This window comes from Penicillium crustosum, assembly GCF_028827405.1.
Source record: "Penicillium crustosum strain IBT 35664 chromosome Unknown utg000002l_segment0_segment0, whole genome shotgun sequence".
Lineage (NCBI taxonomy): Eukaryota > Fungi > Ascomycota > Eurotiomycetes > Eurotiales > Aspergillaceae > Penicillium > Penicillium crustosum.
The window spans coordinates 3788713-3801964 of record NW_026623123.1 but is presented as its reverse complement, the minus strand read 5'-3'; the positions used below and the strand labels follow the sequence as shown (position 1 = coordinate 3801964).

At 47.7% G+C, this 13252-nt stretch overlaps 6 protein-coding genes across 6 annotated transcripts; 4 read left to right on the top strand and 2 right to left on the bottom strand.

The window, feature by feature from the left end:
- Nucleotides 1-601: 601 nt before the first annotated feature.
- Nucleotides 602-2395, top strand: N7487_004952 (ferric reductase family protein; the record flags this gene model as incomplete). Its single annotated transcript, XM_056872699.1, has 1 exon — nucleotides 602-2395. The coding sequence occupies one exon, from the start codon at nucleotides 602-604 to the stop codon at nucleotides 2393-2395; it is 1794 nt and encodes a 597-aa protein (XP_056730419.1).
- A 509-nt stretch (nucleotides 2396-2904) lies between these two features.
- Nucleotides 2905-4498, bottom strand: N7487_004951 (uncharacterized protein; the record flags this gene model as incomplete). Its single annotated transcript, XM_056872698.1, has 2 exons — nucleotides 2905-3228; nucleotides 3281-4498. The coding sequence occupies 2 exons, from the start codon at nucleotides 4496-4498 to the stop codon at nucleotides 2905-2907; spliced, it is 1542 nt and encodes a 513-aa protein (XP_056730418.1).
- A 614-nt stretch (nucleotides 4499-5112) lies between these two features.
- Nucleotides 5113-5721, bottom strand: N7487_004950 (RTA1 domain-containing protein; the record flags this gene model as incomplete). The annotated part of the gene is made up of 1 exon (XM_056872697.1): nucleotides 5113-5721. One exon carries the CDS (start codon nucleotides 5719-5721, stop codon nucleotides 5113-5115), a length of 609 nt encoding a protein of 202 aa, XP_056730417.1.
- Nucleotides 5722-8022: 2301 nt separating this feature from the next.
- N7487_004949 (glutathione S-transferase family protein) lies at nucleotides 8023-8955 on the top strand. The gene is made up of 3 exons (XM_056872696.1): nucleotides 8023-8118; nucleotides 8170-8223; nucleotides 8279-8955. Exons 1-3 carry the CDS (start codon nucleotides 8039-8041, stop codon nucleotides 8901-8903), a joined length of 759 nt encoding a protein of 252 aa, XP_056730416.1. The 5' UTR covers nucleotides 8023-8038; the 3' UTR covers nucleotides 8904-8955.
- Nucleotides 8956-9666: 711 nt separating this feature from the next.
- N7487_004948 (gamma-glutamylcyclotransferase family protein) lies at nucleotides 9667-10005 on the top strand (the record flags this gene model as incomplete). Its single annotated transcript, XM_056872695.1, has 1 exon — nucleotides 9667-10005. One exon carries the CDS (start codon nucleotides 9667-9669, stop codon nucleotides 10003-10005), a length of 339 nt encoding a protein of 112 aa, XP_056730415.1.
- Nucleotides 10006-10815: 810 nt separating this feature from the next.
- bbp (putative zinc knuckle transcription factor/splicing factor MSL5/ZFM1) lies at nucleotides 10816-13172 on the top strand (the record flags this gene model as incomplete). Its single annotated transcript, XM_056872694.1, has 7 exons — nucleotides 10816-11037; nucleotides 11098-11317; nucleotides 11375-11592; nucleotides 11787-12010; nucleotides 12069-12177; nucleotides 12238-12446; nucleotides 12504-13172. Exons 1-7 carry the CDS (start codon nucleotides 10869-10871, stop codon nucleotides 13170-13172), a joined length of 1818 nt encoding a protein of 605 aa, XP_056730414.1. The 5' UTR covers nucleotides 10816-10868.
- Nucleotides 13173-13252: the final 80 nt, after the last annotated feature.

The following is a 13252-nucleotide window of genomic DNA, read 5'->3' as shown; positions in this document are numbered from 1 at the left end:
AGGGGAAACAGTCCTTTCTTCTATTTTCGACCTTTCATTGTTATTCTTTCATTTTTTTAAACGACAATCAACATTGTCTCATTTATTTTACCTTTGTTTTCGAGACAATCTTCATTGTGTCCGACAAATTTCCATCTTTAGCCCATTTTTCTTTTTAGGCAGTGACTGGATCACTGGCATTCCTTTCGTTGCCCGTCGACAACAGCCTTTAACAAACATCGCCCGCTGTTCTGTGAACAATTTCCCTTCTCACTGAGCCCAATTGGATTGAAAAAATATCGAAATACGGCTTTTATTCCATGCTTGCGCTTTGAATCCTATACATTAGATATAGGCAGGTCCTTTACTTGACACCAGCCACCCAACGGAAAACCCCCTAAACGCCTGAATCCCTTCAATCCTTGCTTCTACCATTTGACCAAGCAACCTGGGGTTGTTTTGTTTGCTGTTCTACTCGACAATATCGTCCGAGCCTTCTCTGGGGTCGGGGATATCAACGCTCCCCTTTTCAATACACTCTTTTCCAGCGAGCTGGTCTCGCTAAATAACACACCAAGTTCAATCCCAAGCACTTGACATACAGTATCTTTGGTTGGTCGTCATGCTCTCCTTTCTTCTGGCGATGTCCCTCGCCGGACTGACCAGCGCAACGGATATTGAATTCATCGAAAAACGATCTGGTGGCTACTCTCTCTACTACGAAGCCGTCAATGATGATCTAGCACGCTATTCACTCCTCGCCCTTGGATGTGCTGCCGCCGCTTATTACATCTGGCAGCTCGCCTTCCGCTTCTCTCGCCACCTCAGACGCCTGGCAAGCTTCACCGATGACCGACAACGGTACTTCGTCTCTACGCACAATACCTTTGCCTGGATCAAGGACCATATCATATACGCTGCGCTGTTCCGCAATCGACACAACCGTGAACTCCAACTCTCGTCAGCTCTTAACATGGGTACTTTGCCTAGCCGCTTCCATGCTTTCCTTGTCACTGGCGTTATCGCTATGAACGTCACGCTCTGCTGTGTGACAACTCCTTATGGATCCGAGTCAGACACCCTGGCTGGTGTTATTCGTAACCGCACTGGAGTTATGGCAACCGTGAACTTGATCCCATTGGTCTTGATGGCAGGCCGTAACAACCCCCTCATTGCTATGCTCCATGTACCTTTCGATACATGGAACCTGCTCCATCGATGGCTCGGCCGCATCGTGGTACTGGAGAGTCTTGCACATGTGTTTGCATGGGCTATCCCCAAAGCCAACAAGAGTGGCTGGAAGGTTATCGGAATGGCTCTGAGTAAGAGCAACTTTTTGCTGACCGGCTTGGTGGCCGCTTGTGCATTCACTGCGCTCTTGGTGCACTCGCCCTCGCCTATTCGCCATGCATTCTATGAGACATTCCTCCACTTGCACATTGCCATTGCAGCCGTTTCCATGGGTTTCCTTTGGGTCCATCTCAACAACCTACCGGCGCAAACCTATCTGCTTGCATCCATCATCCTCTGGGCCCTCGAGCGAGCCACCCGTTTCTTGATCATTGTGTACCGCAACTGCGGCCGTGAATCCACAACCGCAACCATCGAGGCCATGCACGGCGACGCAATGCGCATTACCCTGCGCGTCGCCCGCCCCTGGACCTTCCGCCCGGGCCAGCACATCTACCTCTACATCCCAGCAGTGGGCTTGTGGACCTCGCACCCGTTCTCCGTTGGCTGGAGCGAAACCGAAGACAGCAATATCGACGAGAAGTCACTCCCACTCACAAGCACAGACATCCTCAGCGCGCCCCAAAAAGAAACAATCTCTCTTCTCGTTCGCCGCCGCACCGGAATGACCGACAAGCTCTTCCAGCGGGCTGCAAACTCCCCCAGCTCACAGATTACCCTCCGTGCCTTTGCCGAGGGCCCATATGGTAACATCCACACCATGGACTCATACGGCACTGTGATGCTCTTCGCCGGCGGAGTCGGTATCACCCACCACGTCCCCTTCGTCCGCCACCTGGTCGCTGGGTTCGCGAACGGCACCGTCGCTGCCCGCCGCGTCACACTCGTCTGGATCATCCAGTCGCCCGAACACCTGGAGTGGATCCGGCCCTGGATGACCAGTATCTTGGCGATGGACCGCCGCCGTGAAGTCCTGCGCATCATGCTCTTTGTTACACGGCCGCGCAATACCAAGGAGATCCAGAGCCCCTCTGCAACTGTGCAGATGTTCCCTGGTCGTCCTAATATCGATACGCTGGTCGGTATGGAGGTCGAAAATCAAATTGGCGCTATGGGTGTTCTTGTCTGCGGCAATGGTGGTCTGAGTGATGACGTTCGCCGTGTTTGTCGCAAGAGACAGACTCAGTCCAATGTCGATTATGTGGAAGAGAGTTTCTCTTGGTAGACTGATATGCATGATAGATATAAGTTGCTGTCTTTTTGGCGTATGAGCGTGTTTGTTGTGATGGTCACTGTCGTCTTTTATGTAGGGTTATACAGTTGTATGTCCTTCACTTGCCTGTTCGGTTTGCTTTGCAGCTGGCTTTTCTTGTATACTTTGATCTTTTTGTTCCTTTCTGGTAGCGATCTTTCTGCCATATCGGTCTATAGGGTTGTACATATCTTTCCTGCAAAATGCATGATTCGATCAAGGATTGCTCTTAGCTTAAGCACCGAAGCTCACCAACAATCTAGATAGCAGTCCACAGAATTAAATCGTCGACTTCGTTTTTCTTAATGTATCTACTAGGAGCTAGAAGAGAGAGAAAGAAAGGATTGGATTCTTTACAAATAGAAGGCTACTTATGTAGCTCGCAGCCTGACAAACCAGGCATTCATCTCTAACATTTCCTCACAAGTCCCATAGGTAGTATCAACGAGAAAAAAAACAGAGACAGAGACAGAAACAAATCATTACGCACAATAAAATGCATCGGCAGACGTCACATCCCCAGTGCCTTTGTACTTCGCTCGTTGTGGGTATGGGCACAGGATTCTGTCATATGTCTTCCCATCTTCAGGGGAGTATTTCACTGGAAGACTTGTAGGAGCATTGTCAGACTCGACCCAAGCAACAAGGCTGTCGAACATAGTAGAAGGGTACCCTCCTTTCGTGCCAAAGCAGTGTCCCATCATTGGTGCTTCGAACAACTTATAGTAATCATGAACATTCGAGTCGCCAGCAGTTACCGCTTCGTAATATGACCTCGTGCCATTGGAAGGGATTACCTCGTCCATCTGCATAAAAAATCAGTATGAGTGTATTTCTTGAACAAAATATGAAACGTACCAGGCCATGGTATGTAAGCATCTTGCCCCCAGCGTCACGGAATTTCGATAGATCTGGGTTATTCGTTCCAAACACCGAATTCCATTGCTGGACAGACTTTCGGAAAAGATGATCATATGTTTGGTGTGTGATGTTCGTTAAGGTGAAATTCAGGTTGTGCTCGACAAACACCTGAGCCCATCGATTATACAGCTGGCTGGATACCGCAGTGCATGTCCCGTTGGCACATTTCGTATTTGCCGGTGTATTTACTCCTGTCAATTGAGTCCCAGGATAGTAACCATACCACAAAAAATTACCCTGTGAGTCCCGTGCTCCTGTCCAGGTAGCATTAACAATCTTCGCAGTAGTAGCCGATATTCTCAATTGCGATCCAGTGTCACTGCAGTTAATCTGTGTCCCCACTAGAGCGAACGGATCGAAGACACATGAATCTGGATCCGAGATTATACCATCCATGACACCATCGGCACCGTCACAGGCGGAGAGTGCGGCGTCTGTCACAGCGTTGATCTCGCAAGGGTGTGGGTATTCATCGAGCTGGTTCATGATAAACTGAGCCCAGTAACCTCCCAATGAAAGTTGCGGCCAATTGATTGCCGGAGCAGAAGCAGCAATCCCATCGTATGCTTCAGGGTATTGCTGTGCGAGCGCCAGGCCCTGTCGGCCACCTTGTGAGCATCCGGTCCAATAGGAGTATTTGGGTTTCGATCCATAAGCGCTCTCTGCTAAGCTCTTTCCGATAATTGCTGCATCTCCAAGAGAAGCAATGGCAAAGTTGTACATGGTATCATAGTCTGGCATTCCATTTTCCAGAAGGCCCCAGTCTGCAGGGTCGTCACTTGTGTGACCGCCATCCGTTGAAATGGCGACATATCCTTCGGCAGCAGCTGCGATCATTCCATACGCTGTTATTGATGTGAGCCCAGCTGTGTAGCCATTTCCTCCGATTCCTTGTAGTCGCTCGTTCCAGGAATCACTGGGTAGAAGCACGCCAACGTTAATAATATCGTTTCTAGCGGTGTGCTTGTAGGTCACTGTGACATTGCAGAAGTTGAGATTTTGAGCTGTCACGTCACCATGGTTGTAGTAGTACCACTCGGGGATATGCTTGGACACATTTGAGACCTGGGAAGCTCGTAGTGAGAGCACTTCGGCGCCTGGTATGTGAGGATACGAAAAGGCCTGGGCCGAGCACAACGACGGAGAGAGGCTCATGATGTGAAAACCGGCACCTTGGAGACCAGACTCGGAGGAAAGAATTTGCTGCATATTTTGATTCGGAGAGGACATGAGTTTCGCATTTTATTGTTTGTTGTTCCAGGGGTTGCTTTTGGGCTTATTCGAAGGTTACATATAGTCTATACGCGCATTCAGCAGCCAAGGAACACGAATATTGCTGCCTTGGTTCCATTAGCTCAACCGTGTTTATTTTTGAATATCAAAGCGCAGATATTAAGACTAGTGGGTATAAACTCTACATAATAAGAGTCCACTCGGTTGAGAGGCAAAAGCTATACGCGTATTCGAACCCGAGGCTAAAGTGGGGCATCCATGGATGGGCCCGCCCCAAAATTGGATGGCCCTAAATTAAGGAGTACTACTCCGTAGTATTCTCAATATTAGGAGACGTTGAGTGTTATCTATGATATATATTGGAGTAAATATGCTTGATTGCAGCAGAGTATATAAGATATGAATAGTTAAAGCATGTGCTAAATGTAGGGGAAAAAATGTAATTGTTCTATAAGAGGAACTGTCTATAAACAAAAGGAAACCAAAAACTCCAAGTAAACAACGGTATATAGAGACTCGCTTCAAACACAAAAGATTTAAACTCCAGAATAACTGTGTGCAAGTGGGATGTTTCCATCGGAATCCGCATCAAGACTCATCTGATCAGGATACCAAATAAAGAAGATAACCATGACAGCCACCATCGGCAAGCTATCAAACACATACAATGTCCACTCGTGCATAAGGGGGTAACCATCGTTGTCCATGACATATTCAATGATCCGGAAAATAGAGCGGACCAAAATGAGAGCACTGACAGCATATAGCATATGCATCGATCGTTGCCAGGGAATACCAGGCTTGAGGCACTCGGGAGTGGGTGTGCGACGAAGGCGCTTTGCGAACATGATGGCAGTTACCCAGAAGAGGGAAAAAGAGATGAGTTGAATTACCAAACCGGCAACAACGCATACCTTTCCCCACTGGGGGTATCCCAGAACCGAGAGAGATGAGGAGTTTCCCTGGACAACGAAAGACAAAACATCGAACCAGACAAATGTTTTCGTAAGGCGCGAGACCCGAATGGGAGAAAGATGTTCTCCATGAACCCGACGGATGACTCGACCAAGGGTCATGTAGATAGTTGCGGCGAAGAGTGTAGGGCTGAGCAGAATGAATATGTTGGCGATAATGTACGGTCCCATTGTAACTGTATTATTGTGTGCAATGCAGCGGCCGATGTAACCAATGATCTGGACTTGATTTTATGGCAGGTCAGCATCTGGTCTTCAGGGCATGGAAGGATAAGGTTGCAAGGGAAAGGAGTCGACATACAAAAGCCGCCTAAGGTAAATGCTATACAAAACCATGTTCTGGCTCTGAACATTTTCCAACAATGAAGGCCAGTTAGGACCATGAACAGCAGCATGAAAATGACAGCTGCTGGTATAGAAGGTGCATAGTTCCAAAATTTGTAGGAACGAGACACGAGTTCAGACATGTTGGCGATTGTACGGACGCACGAAGAAAGAAGGAGGTGTTGTGAGTTGAACAGACCTGATTTGAAGGATTTAGAGCCTTTATAAGGCGAGATTTTCGGACATTCTCAAGATAGAAGAATCTTTTTTTAATTTTTAGGTCTTTCCCATAGATCAGATTGCGGATACGCGTATAGAGAGGACCCACATGCAACCTTGGAACAAAGTAAAGTTGGCCAATAACAAGCTGCAGAATATTTAAGCTAGTCTAAAAACAGAACCATTCCCTAGGTACAATAGCTTGTACACAATATCATCGTTCTCTCTTTTTTTTTTTTTTCTTTCGTCCGCAGTCAGCCACACTCGCATCAGTCTCTATTTGCCCCTGCTGCTCTTTTGGCAACTTTTGATGCATGTTATGCGGTTGCCTGATAATCCAGATTACAATCGATTGGCACTGGAGCACCTTACTCTTGGAGCAAAATTCTTCACCATATTTTGTCAAATGAAAATGAATGTACTTCCATAGACGCTACGTATACTACCAGGTTCTTTAATGTGGTATGCATACCATCCTTAGGGCATCCTTTAGCATTAATCTAGCGGTCAATCCTGCTCAGTGTCTGTGTCTTTTTTTCACTTCTTCTTCTGGTCAGAACACCATAGTCCTAGAAACTAAGTTACAACTACTATGGACTATGATAGGCCGCCACAAGCATGGGACCATAGAGCTGCTACAAATTGAATATCTGGTTTTTGAACCAGTTGGTGAAACTTTTGTCATGTCGTATAACGCTGTGGCCGGTGAAGACGACGTTAGAGAGCCGTAGTTAGGGTAGTTGAAAGGGACAATATACCGTGTATAAACGCGGGGTAGTTATGTGAAAAAGCGGGGGAAAGGATAACATTGACAGTATAAAGAAGGAGATTTTTAGAGGTGTAGGTTGTGTCAAGCGAGAGGCACCTAACCGCATCAAGAAGTGGATTGCTAGCCGTGTGACAAAGCAAATTATAATGATGAGGTGTGTCATAAATAGAGATACTAACCGCAAAAGTAGCGGGTCATAAAGGCGCGTCGAATAGTGAAGCACATATAGAGATATACTTCGAATAGATAGGTACTGACCGCATGGGTAGGTGCTTCAACCTTGTTTGGGAAGAATACGGGATTAAGAGATTTGAAAGACAATCAGAAGCTCATGAAGTCTTCAGCCAGAACATAGATCTTCCGTCGGAAGATCTCCAGACACTAGCTTAAGGTTTTGACCCGGGAGACTCAACGTTAAAACACATGCATATATTGGGGAAGAAGGCTAGTGATCATGAAATAGTATATATGCCAACTGCACTAGAGCGTCACGTCTTTGTTCTGGTTAATCTAGTTGCAAGCTCCAAGGCTCTAGAAATTTCTATGATCTCAATAGAGCTATCTCCTAACGTCGACTTTCATGGATATTGGTAACAGCTTCCTAGTCTGCCTAAGGCTGTATGGACTTTAGGCCAATTTGAGCGCCACTGTATCTAGCAAACCGATAACAAGTTTGAAAAAAAGAAAAGAAAATTGCTGGGCAACCAAGCGCACGAGAAGAAAGAGATGAAGAGTTGCTGGTCTTGTTAATAAACAAATTGGGCTTTTATAGGCGCCAAACGAGGTTAGTGTCACTTAGGCATCTCAAGTTTCTCAACAGATATTTCTAGCTCTCATGATCCAGAAATTTTGCTGGGGCCTAAGGTATTATTTTCTCGATTAAACAAGGTCATAGAGAGGGTTTGCTCCCCAGGCAGTAGAACTTAGTCGGGCTCATTGCGCTGGCACCTTGGCAATGGGATATGATTACTCAACGACCCCGGCTCGGGGAGACATTGGGAGAACATTCCGCGAGTCGCACGAGCTTATAAATCCGTAAAGTGGGGCGAGGCCGAGGACTAAATATGACCTCAGCCATCGCATACTTAACCATCGATTTATCCTCAAACATAGCAATAATTCAACATCTTCAATTATCTCGGGCTTAATATTCAGTGCCATTTTCTGTTTATCAATATGACGCAACCAAACATCACCCTCTACACGACCCAGACCCCCAATGGCATCAAAATCTCCATCGCGTTAGAGGAGCTTGGGTATAGTAGTTTTCTTGGCCCGCTTGAAGCTTTAGTACTAATAAATTGCAGCCTGCCATACAAGGTCGAGAAGATTGACATCTCTAAGAATACCCAAAAGGAAGAGTACGTGCTCACATCTTTAGTTCTACCGATACAGACAGGTCTAACTTCCGTACAGCTGGTTCCTAAAGATCAACCCTAATGGCCGCATCCCTGCCTTGACAGACACCTTCACCGATGGCCAGGAGATCCGGCTGTTTGAGTCTGGCAGTATTCTGGAATACTTGACAGAACAGTACGATACTGATTACAAGATCTCATTCCCCAAGGGCACGCGGGAATATTACGAGATGAAGAGCTGGCTGTTCTTCCAGAATGCTGGCCTAGGACCAATGCAAGGCCAAGCCAATCATTTCTCGCGGTACGCCCCCGAGCGCATTGAATACGGCGTGAACCGATACGTCAATGAGTCGCGCCGATTGTACGGTGTTTTGGACAAGCACCTCGCCGAGTCCAAGTCTGGTTATATTGTCGGTGACCACGTCTCTATTGCTGATATCTCACACTGGGGGTGGGTAGCCGCTGCCGGATGGGCCGGTATCGATATTGACGAGTTCCCGCATGTTAAGGCCTGGGAGGAGCTTATGGCCCAGCGACCGGGTACTGAGAAGGGCCGTCATGTTCCTGCCCCTCATACAGTTAAAGAACTCATCAAGGATAAGGCCGCTGTGGATAAGGCAGCTGCTGAAGCCAGGACTTGGATTCAACAGGGGATGCAGGCCGATGCCAAAGGCAAAGTTTGAAGAACCGATAAGACATTGATAACAGTTGAATAGCAGAGCGGATAATTTGAAATGAAATTCAAATTCAGAAAGCTTCACAATTTTTAATAGATGTGTTAGTGTTACGGTACAATTCACACATGTACGTACATATATGTAACCATACACCGAATTGTAGGTCGCACTCCGTGCCTTTCCTTTTCCGCTTTAGCTCATCCTTTGCCGTCTTTTGATCAGCGAGTAAACCTGAACAATGAACATCTGTGGACGCCACTGAGTATTATACAACCGTTAAACACGCTGACACAACAACCCCTAACTCTATAAAAGAGCAAATAGTCAAACCCAATCCACAAACAAAGGTGGTGAAGGTGGGATAAAGGGGCAGACCCCCAGAAAAGTCCAGGTCGTGACAGGCTCTTATAGATGGGCTGGATCTGGGCCCGGCAGATGTACTACTGATGTAATTTCTCCCCAGATATAGCAGAATACACAGTGATATCACCCGTGTCCCTCGACCCGATCTCCGGCGTGTTGAGGTCAGCATCTGCATACCCATCTTGGTACACAATGAGCGACAAACGCCCCTCCCTGATGCTCCGCAAGTTCCTTGAATACGATGACTCGGCAGACACGTTAAGGCACAGCCAGACAGCATCTGACAATTTAGCTGAAGATGGCTGGCCTAGAGATCCGTTCCAAAGAGTATTGTTTTTTCTACGGGACGTTAATGGATCCACATACGCTCTGTCAAGTCTTGAAATCCTCAGAGCGACCCCACGTCATGCGTCGTGCTAGGGTGATAGGGTTTGAAATCAAGCTTTGGGGCCCCTACCCTGCCCTTCTTAATGGAGAGTCACTCCGTTCAGTCGACGGCATGGCATATGAAATCTTGTCGCAGACAGAACTTGATCGACTCGAAGCCTATGAGACGGACAAATACCAGCTAATACCTTGCTTTAGTGACCTTTTGAATGATGACGATAGCGTCGAAAAGACTATTGAAGGGGTTGCTTTCATGCGGGACGGGAAACAGGATGAACTACGAGAAGGCACATTCGACTTGAAGCAATGGAAAAAAGAGAAGCAGTTGGGAGATTTAGATTCGCTGCAGCAGCACTAGGCCCTTGGTTCGGTACTGCAGTGCTGCGGGACTTGTCAAGGCCTACCTAGGGTAGCCAGCGCCAAGACGTTTATAGGACTAAAGGGGGTACCGGAAGGCCTAATGGGCGACTAAGTATGCCATCGGAACTTGACTCTCTCATTGGATACTGTCTCTTTCTTGCTGCCTATTGCACATTTTTAGGGTAGGGTACGGAGCGGCAGCGTCTGAAAAAAAAAATAAGAATAAACTGATTTAATACTATAAGATTACTAACTATAGAGTATACATGATGTAATTATAAAATCACTTTAATTATAGAGTATAAAAACCAACTTGATTCTAAAGTATACCCTTGTAAACAATCGATTCTTCTATAGAGTGTATAAACCAGTTCAATTATAAAGTATTAAAGGTGATATACAGAAAGGTCTTTTTACCGCCTTGGTACATGTTTAGAAAAAGCACTCAAAAGAACATGAAAGACCTCTAAAAGAATATCACAAAGCTGTATAAGCGGCTGACTATTCTTGTATACTTGTAAATTATCAATTAAATGGTAGGTATCTTAATTCTGGGTTCTCGTTGACGGGGTTAGGAGTTGTGCCAAGCCAGGGTACCCCAGTTTAGATTGACATGAGAATTCTACATATGAAGGAAGGGTAGTGCGGGGAAATAATCATCCGGGCGGCAACCGCTACAAGGCGGGTCCGCGCTTCGAGTCCGGATATACGTAAATCCGAGGATAGCCTCACCACCGCCTACCAAATAAGATTTTGCTGAAATCACGTGTGAATGCTCGCCTCTTGAACCTTGAAGCTTCTTTCATCCGTTTCACCTAGATCACTTACTACTCACTTTTTTTTTTATCCAAGGCAGCAGTCATGGCTTGGCGCAACCAAGGAATAACTGGCTCCAACAACATCCCGCTTGGGCGGCGACGCATGGGCGGCGAGGATGGAGAGGAGGAGAGTCGCACTGCGACCCCTTCTTCTATGCCCTCTTCGTCTATGGGTCCCGATGGCCCAAAGCGTGGGCGCAGCCCTGTTCGAGGTATGTTTATTCCATAGTGAAAGGGTTGAAAACAAACCAAGACTGACTTTTATTTCAAAGCCGATCCAGGTCCCCTGAATACCGATGGCAAGAGGCGCAAGAAGCGCAACCGCTGGGGTGACCAGCAAGAGAACAAGGCCGCCGGTCTTATGGGCCTGCCGACTATGATCATGGCGAACTTCACCAGTGAACAACTTGAGGCTTACACACTTCACCTTCGTATCGAGGAAATTAGCCAGAAGCTTCGAATCAACGATGTGGTCCCCGCCGATGGTGACAGGTGCGTGCTTTCGTCCTTTGTAACTTGTGCTTACTTGTATACTGACTTTCATAACAGATCTCCCTCGCCACCTCCCCAGTATGATAACTTCGGAAGACGTGTGAACACTCGCGAGTACCGTTATCGCAAGCGTCTCGAGGATGAACGTCATAAACTGGTCGAGAAGGCCATCAAGACCATCCCTAACTACAACCCGCCCTCTGACTACAGACGCCCCACCAAGACCCAGGAGAAGGTCTACGTCCCCGTGAATGACTATCCAGAGATTAACTTCAGTATGATAACTAACCCTCTAACTCCTAACCATTCTTCCATTGCGTTTATCACGAGTCCCTACTCGACTCGAGCTGACAAGACATACCACCTTGGATGTCCTCGGCTTGTTTCTTGCTAAACCGTGGTGCTTGATGCTGCACATGTCTTAAACAATTACAGGATCACTAACACTTAGCTCTCGCTATTTTTACAGTTGGCTTACTCATAGGACCTCGTGGAAACACCTTGAAAAAGATGGAGACCGAGTCCGGTGCTAAGATCGCCATTCGAGGCAAAGGCTCCGTCAAAGAAGGAAAAGGTCGATCTGACGCCGCTCACGGTAGCAACCAGGAAGAAGATCTTCACTGCCTGATTATGGCGGACACCGAAGAAAAGGTTAACAAGGCCAAGAAACTTGTTCACAATGTCATTGAAACAGTAAGTTCCGTTGTCTCATTGTGTGGGTTTAAAAATACCGATATTGACAATTTATCAGGCCGCATCCATCCCCGAAGGCCAGAACGAGCTCAAGCGCAACCAACTTCGTGAGCTGGCTGCTCTTAACGGTACCCTTCGTGACGACGAGAACCAGGCTTGCCAGAACTGTAAGTGAACACATTTCAAATGTTTTTGATTGGGCAATTAATTCTAACTGTGATCTTCAGGTGGTCAAATCGGACATCGCAAATATGACTGTCCCGAGCAGCGTAACTTCACTGCGAACATCATCTGTCGTGTCTGTGGCAATGCTGGCCATATGGCTCGCGATTGTCCTGATCGCCAGAGAGGTAGTGACTGGCGCAACGCCGGCGGCGCGGACAGACGTGGCGATCGTGCTATTGGCACTGGTGATGCCGTGGATCGCGAGATGGAGGTAAGTTCTTTTTGTTTATGACTGCTTTATCACACATTATACTGACATTTCACTTAGCAATTGATGAACGAGTTGTCTGGTGGTGCTCCTGGCGAATATGAACCCCGTCGCATTGAAGCCGGCCCTGATGGTGGCAACGGCCACCCTGATGACCGCGATTCAAAGCCTTGGCAACAACGGGGACCACCACCCCAAAGTGATGTGGCTCCATGGCAACAACGCCGCGAACCTCGCCCTCGTGATGACTACGGATCCCGCGACAACTATGGATCTCGCGACAACTATGGATCCCGTGATCACCATGGATCTCGTGACGATTATGGATCTCGCAACCAGGGTGGCCCTGCCCCTTGGGCTGCGCAGAACCAACACCAAGGTCAACCCCAAACCCGCGATTACACTTACGGATCTCAAGGTGGTTATGCTGCTCCTGGTACTGCCCCAAGTGCTGCTCCTTGGCAGCAACAAGCCCCTCCTGGCGGACAGCAGCCTGCCTATGGTGGTGGATACGGTGGATACGGTGGATATGCGGCTTACCCTCCTGGTATGGGCGCTCCCGGTGTTGCCCCTCCTGGTATGGGCGCGCCTCCCCCTCCTCCCCCTCCTGGTATGGCTCCAATGTACCCTGGAGCTGCTGGCAGCCCTCCTCCTCCGCCCCCCCTGGCGATGCCCCCGCCTCCGCCGCCTCCAAGCGATCTGCCTCCCCCACCCCCACCTCCCCAGTGATGACCTCGCCTACTGGTGAAAAAGTAATCTCGATTCAAATTGTTTTTTCCATGCGTGAAGAAATTGCTATGGTGGCTTTG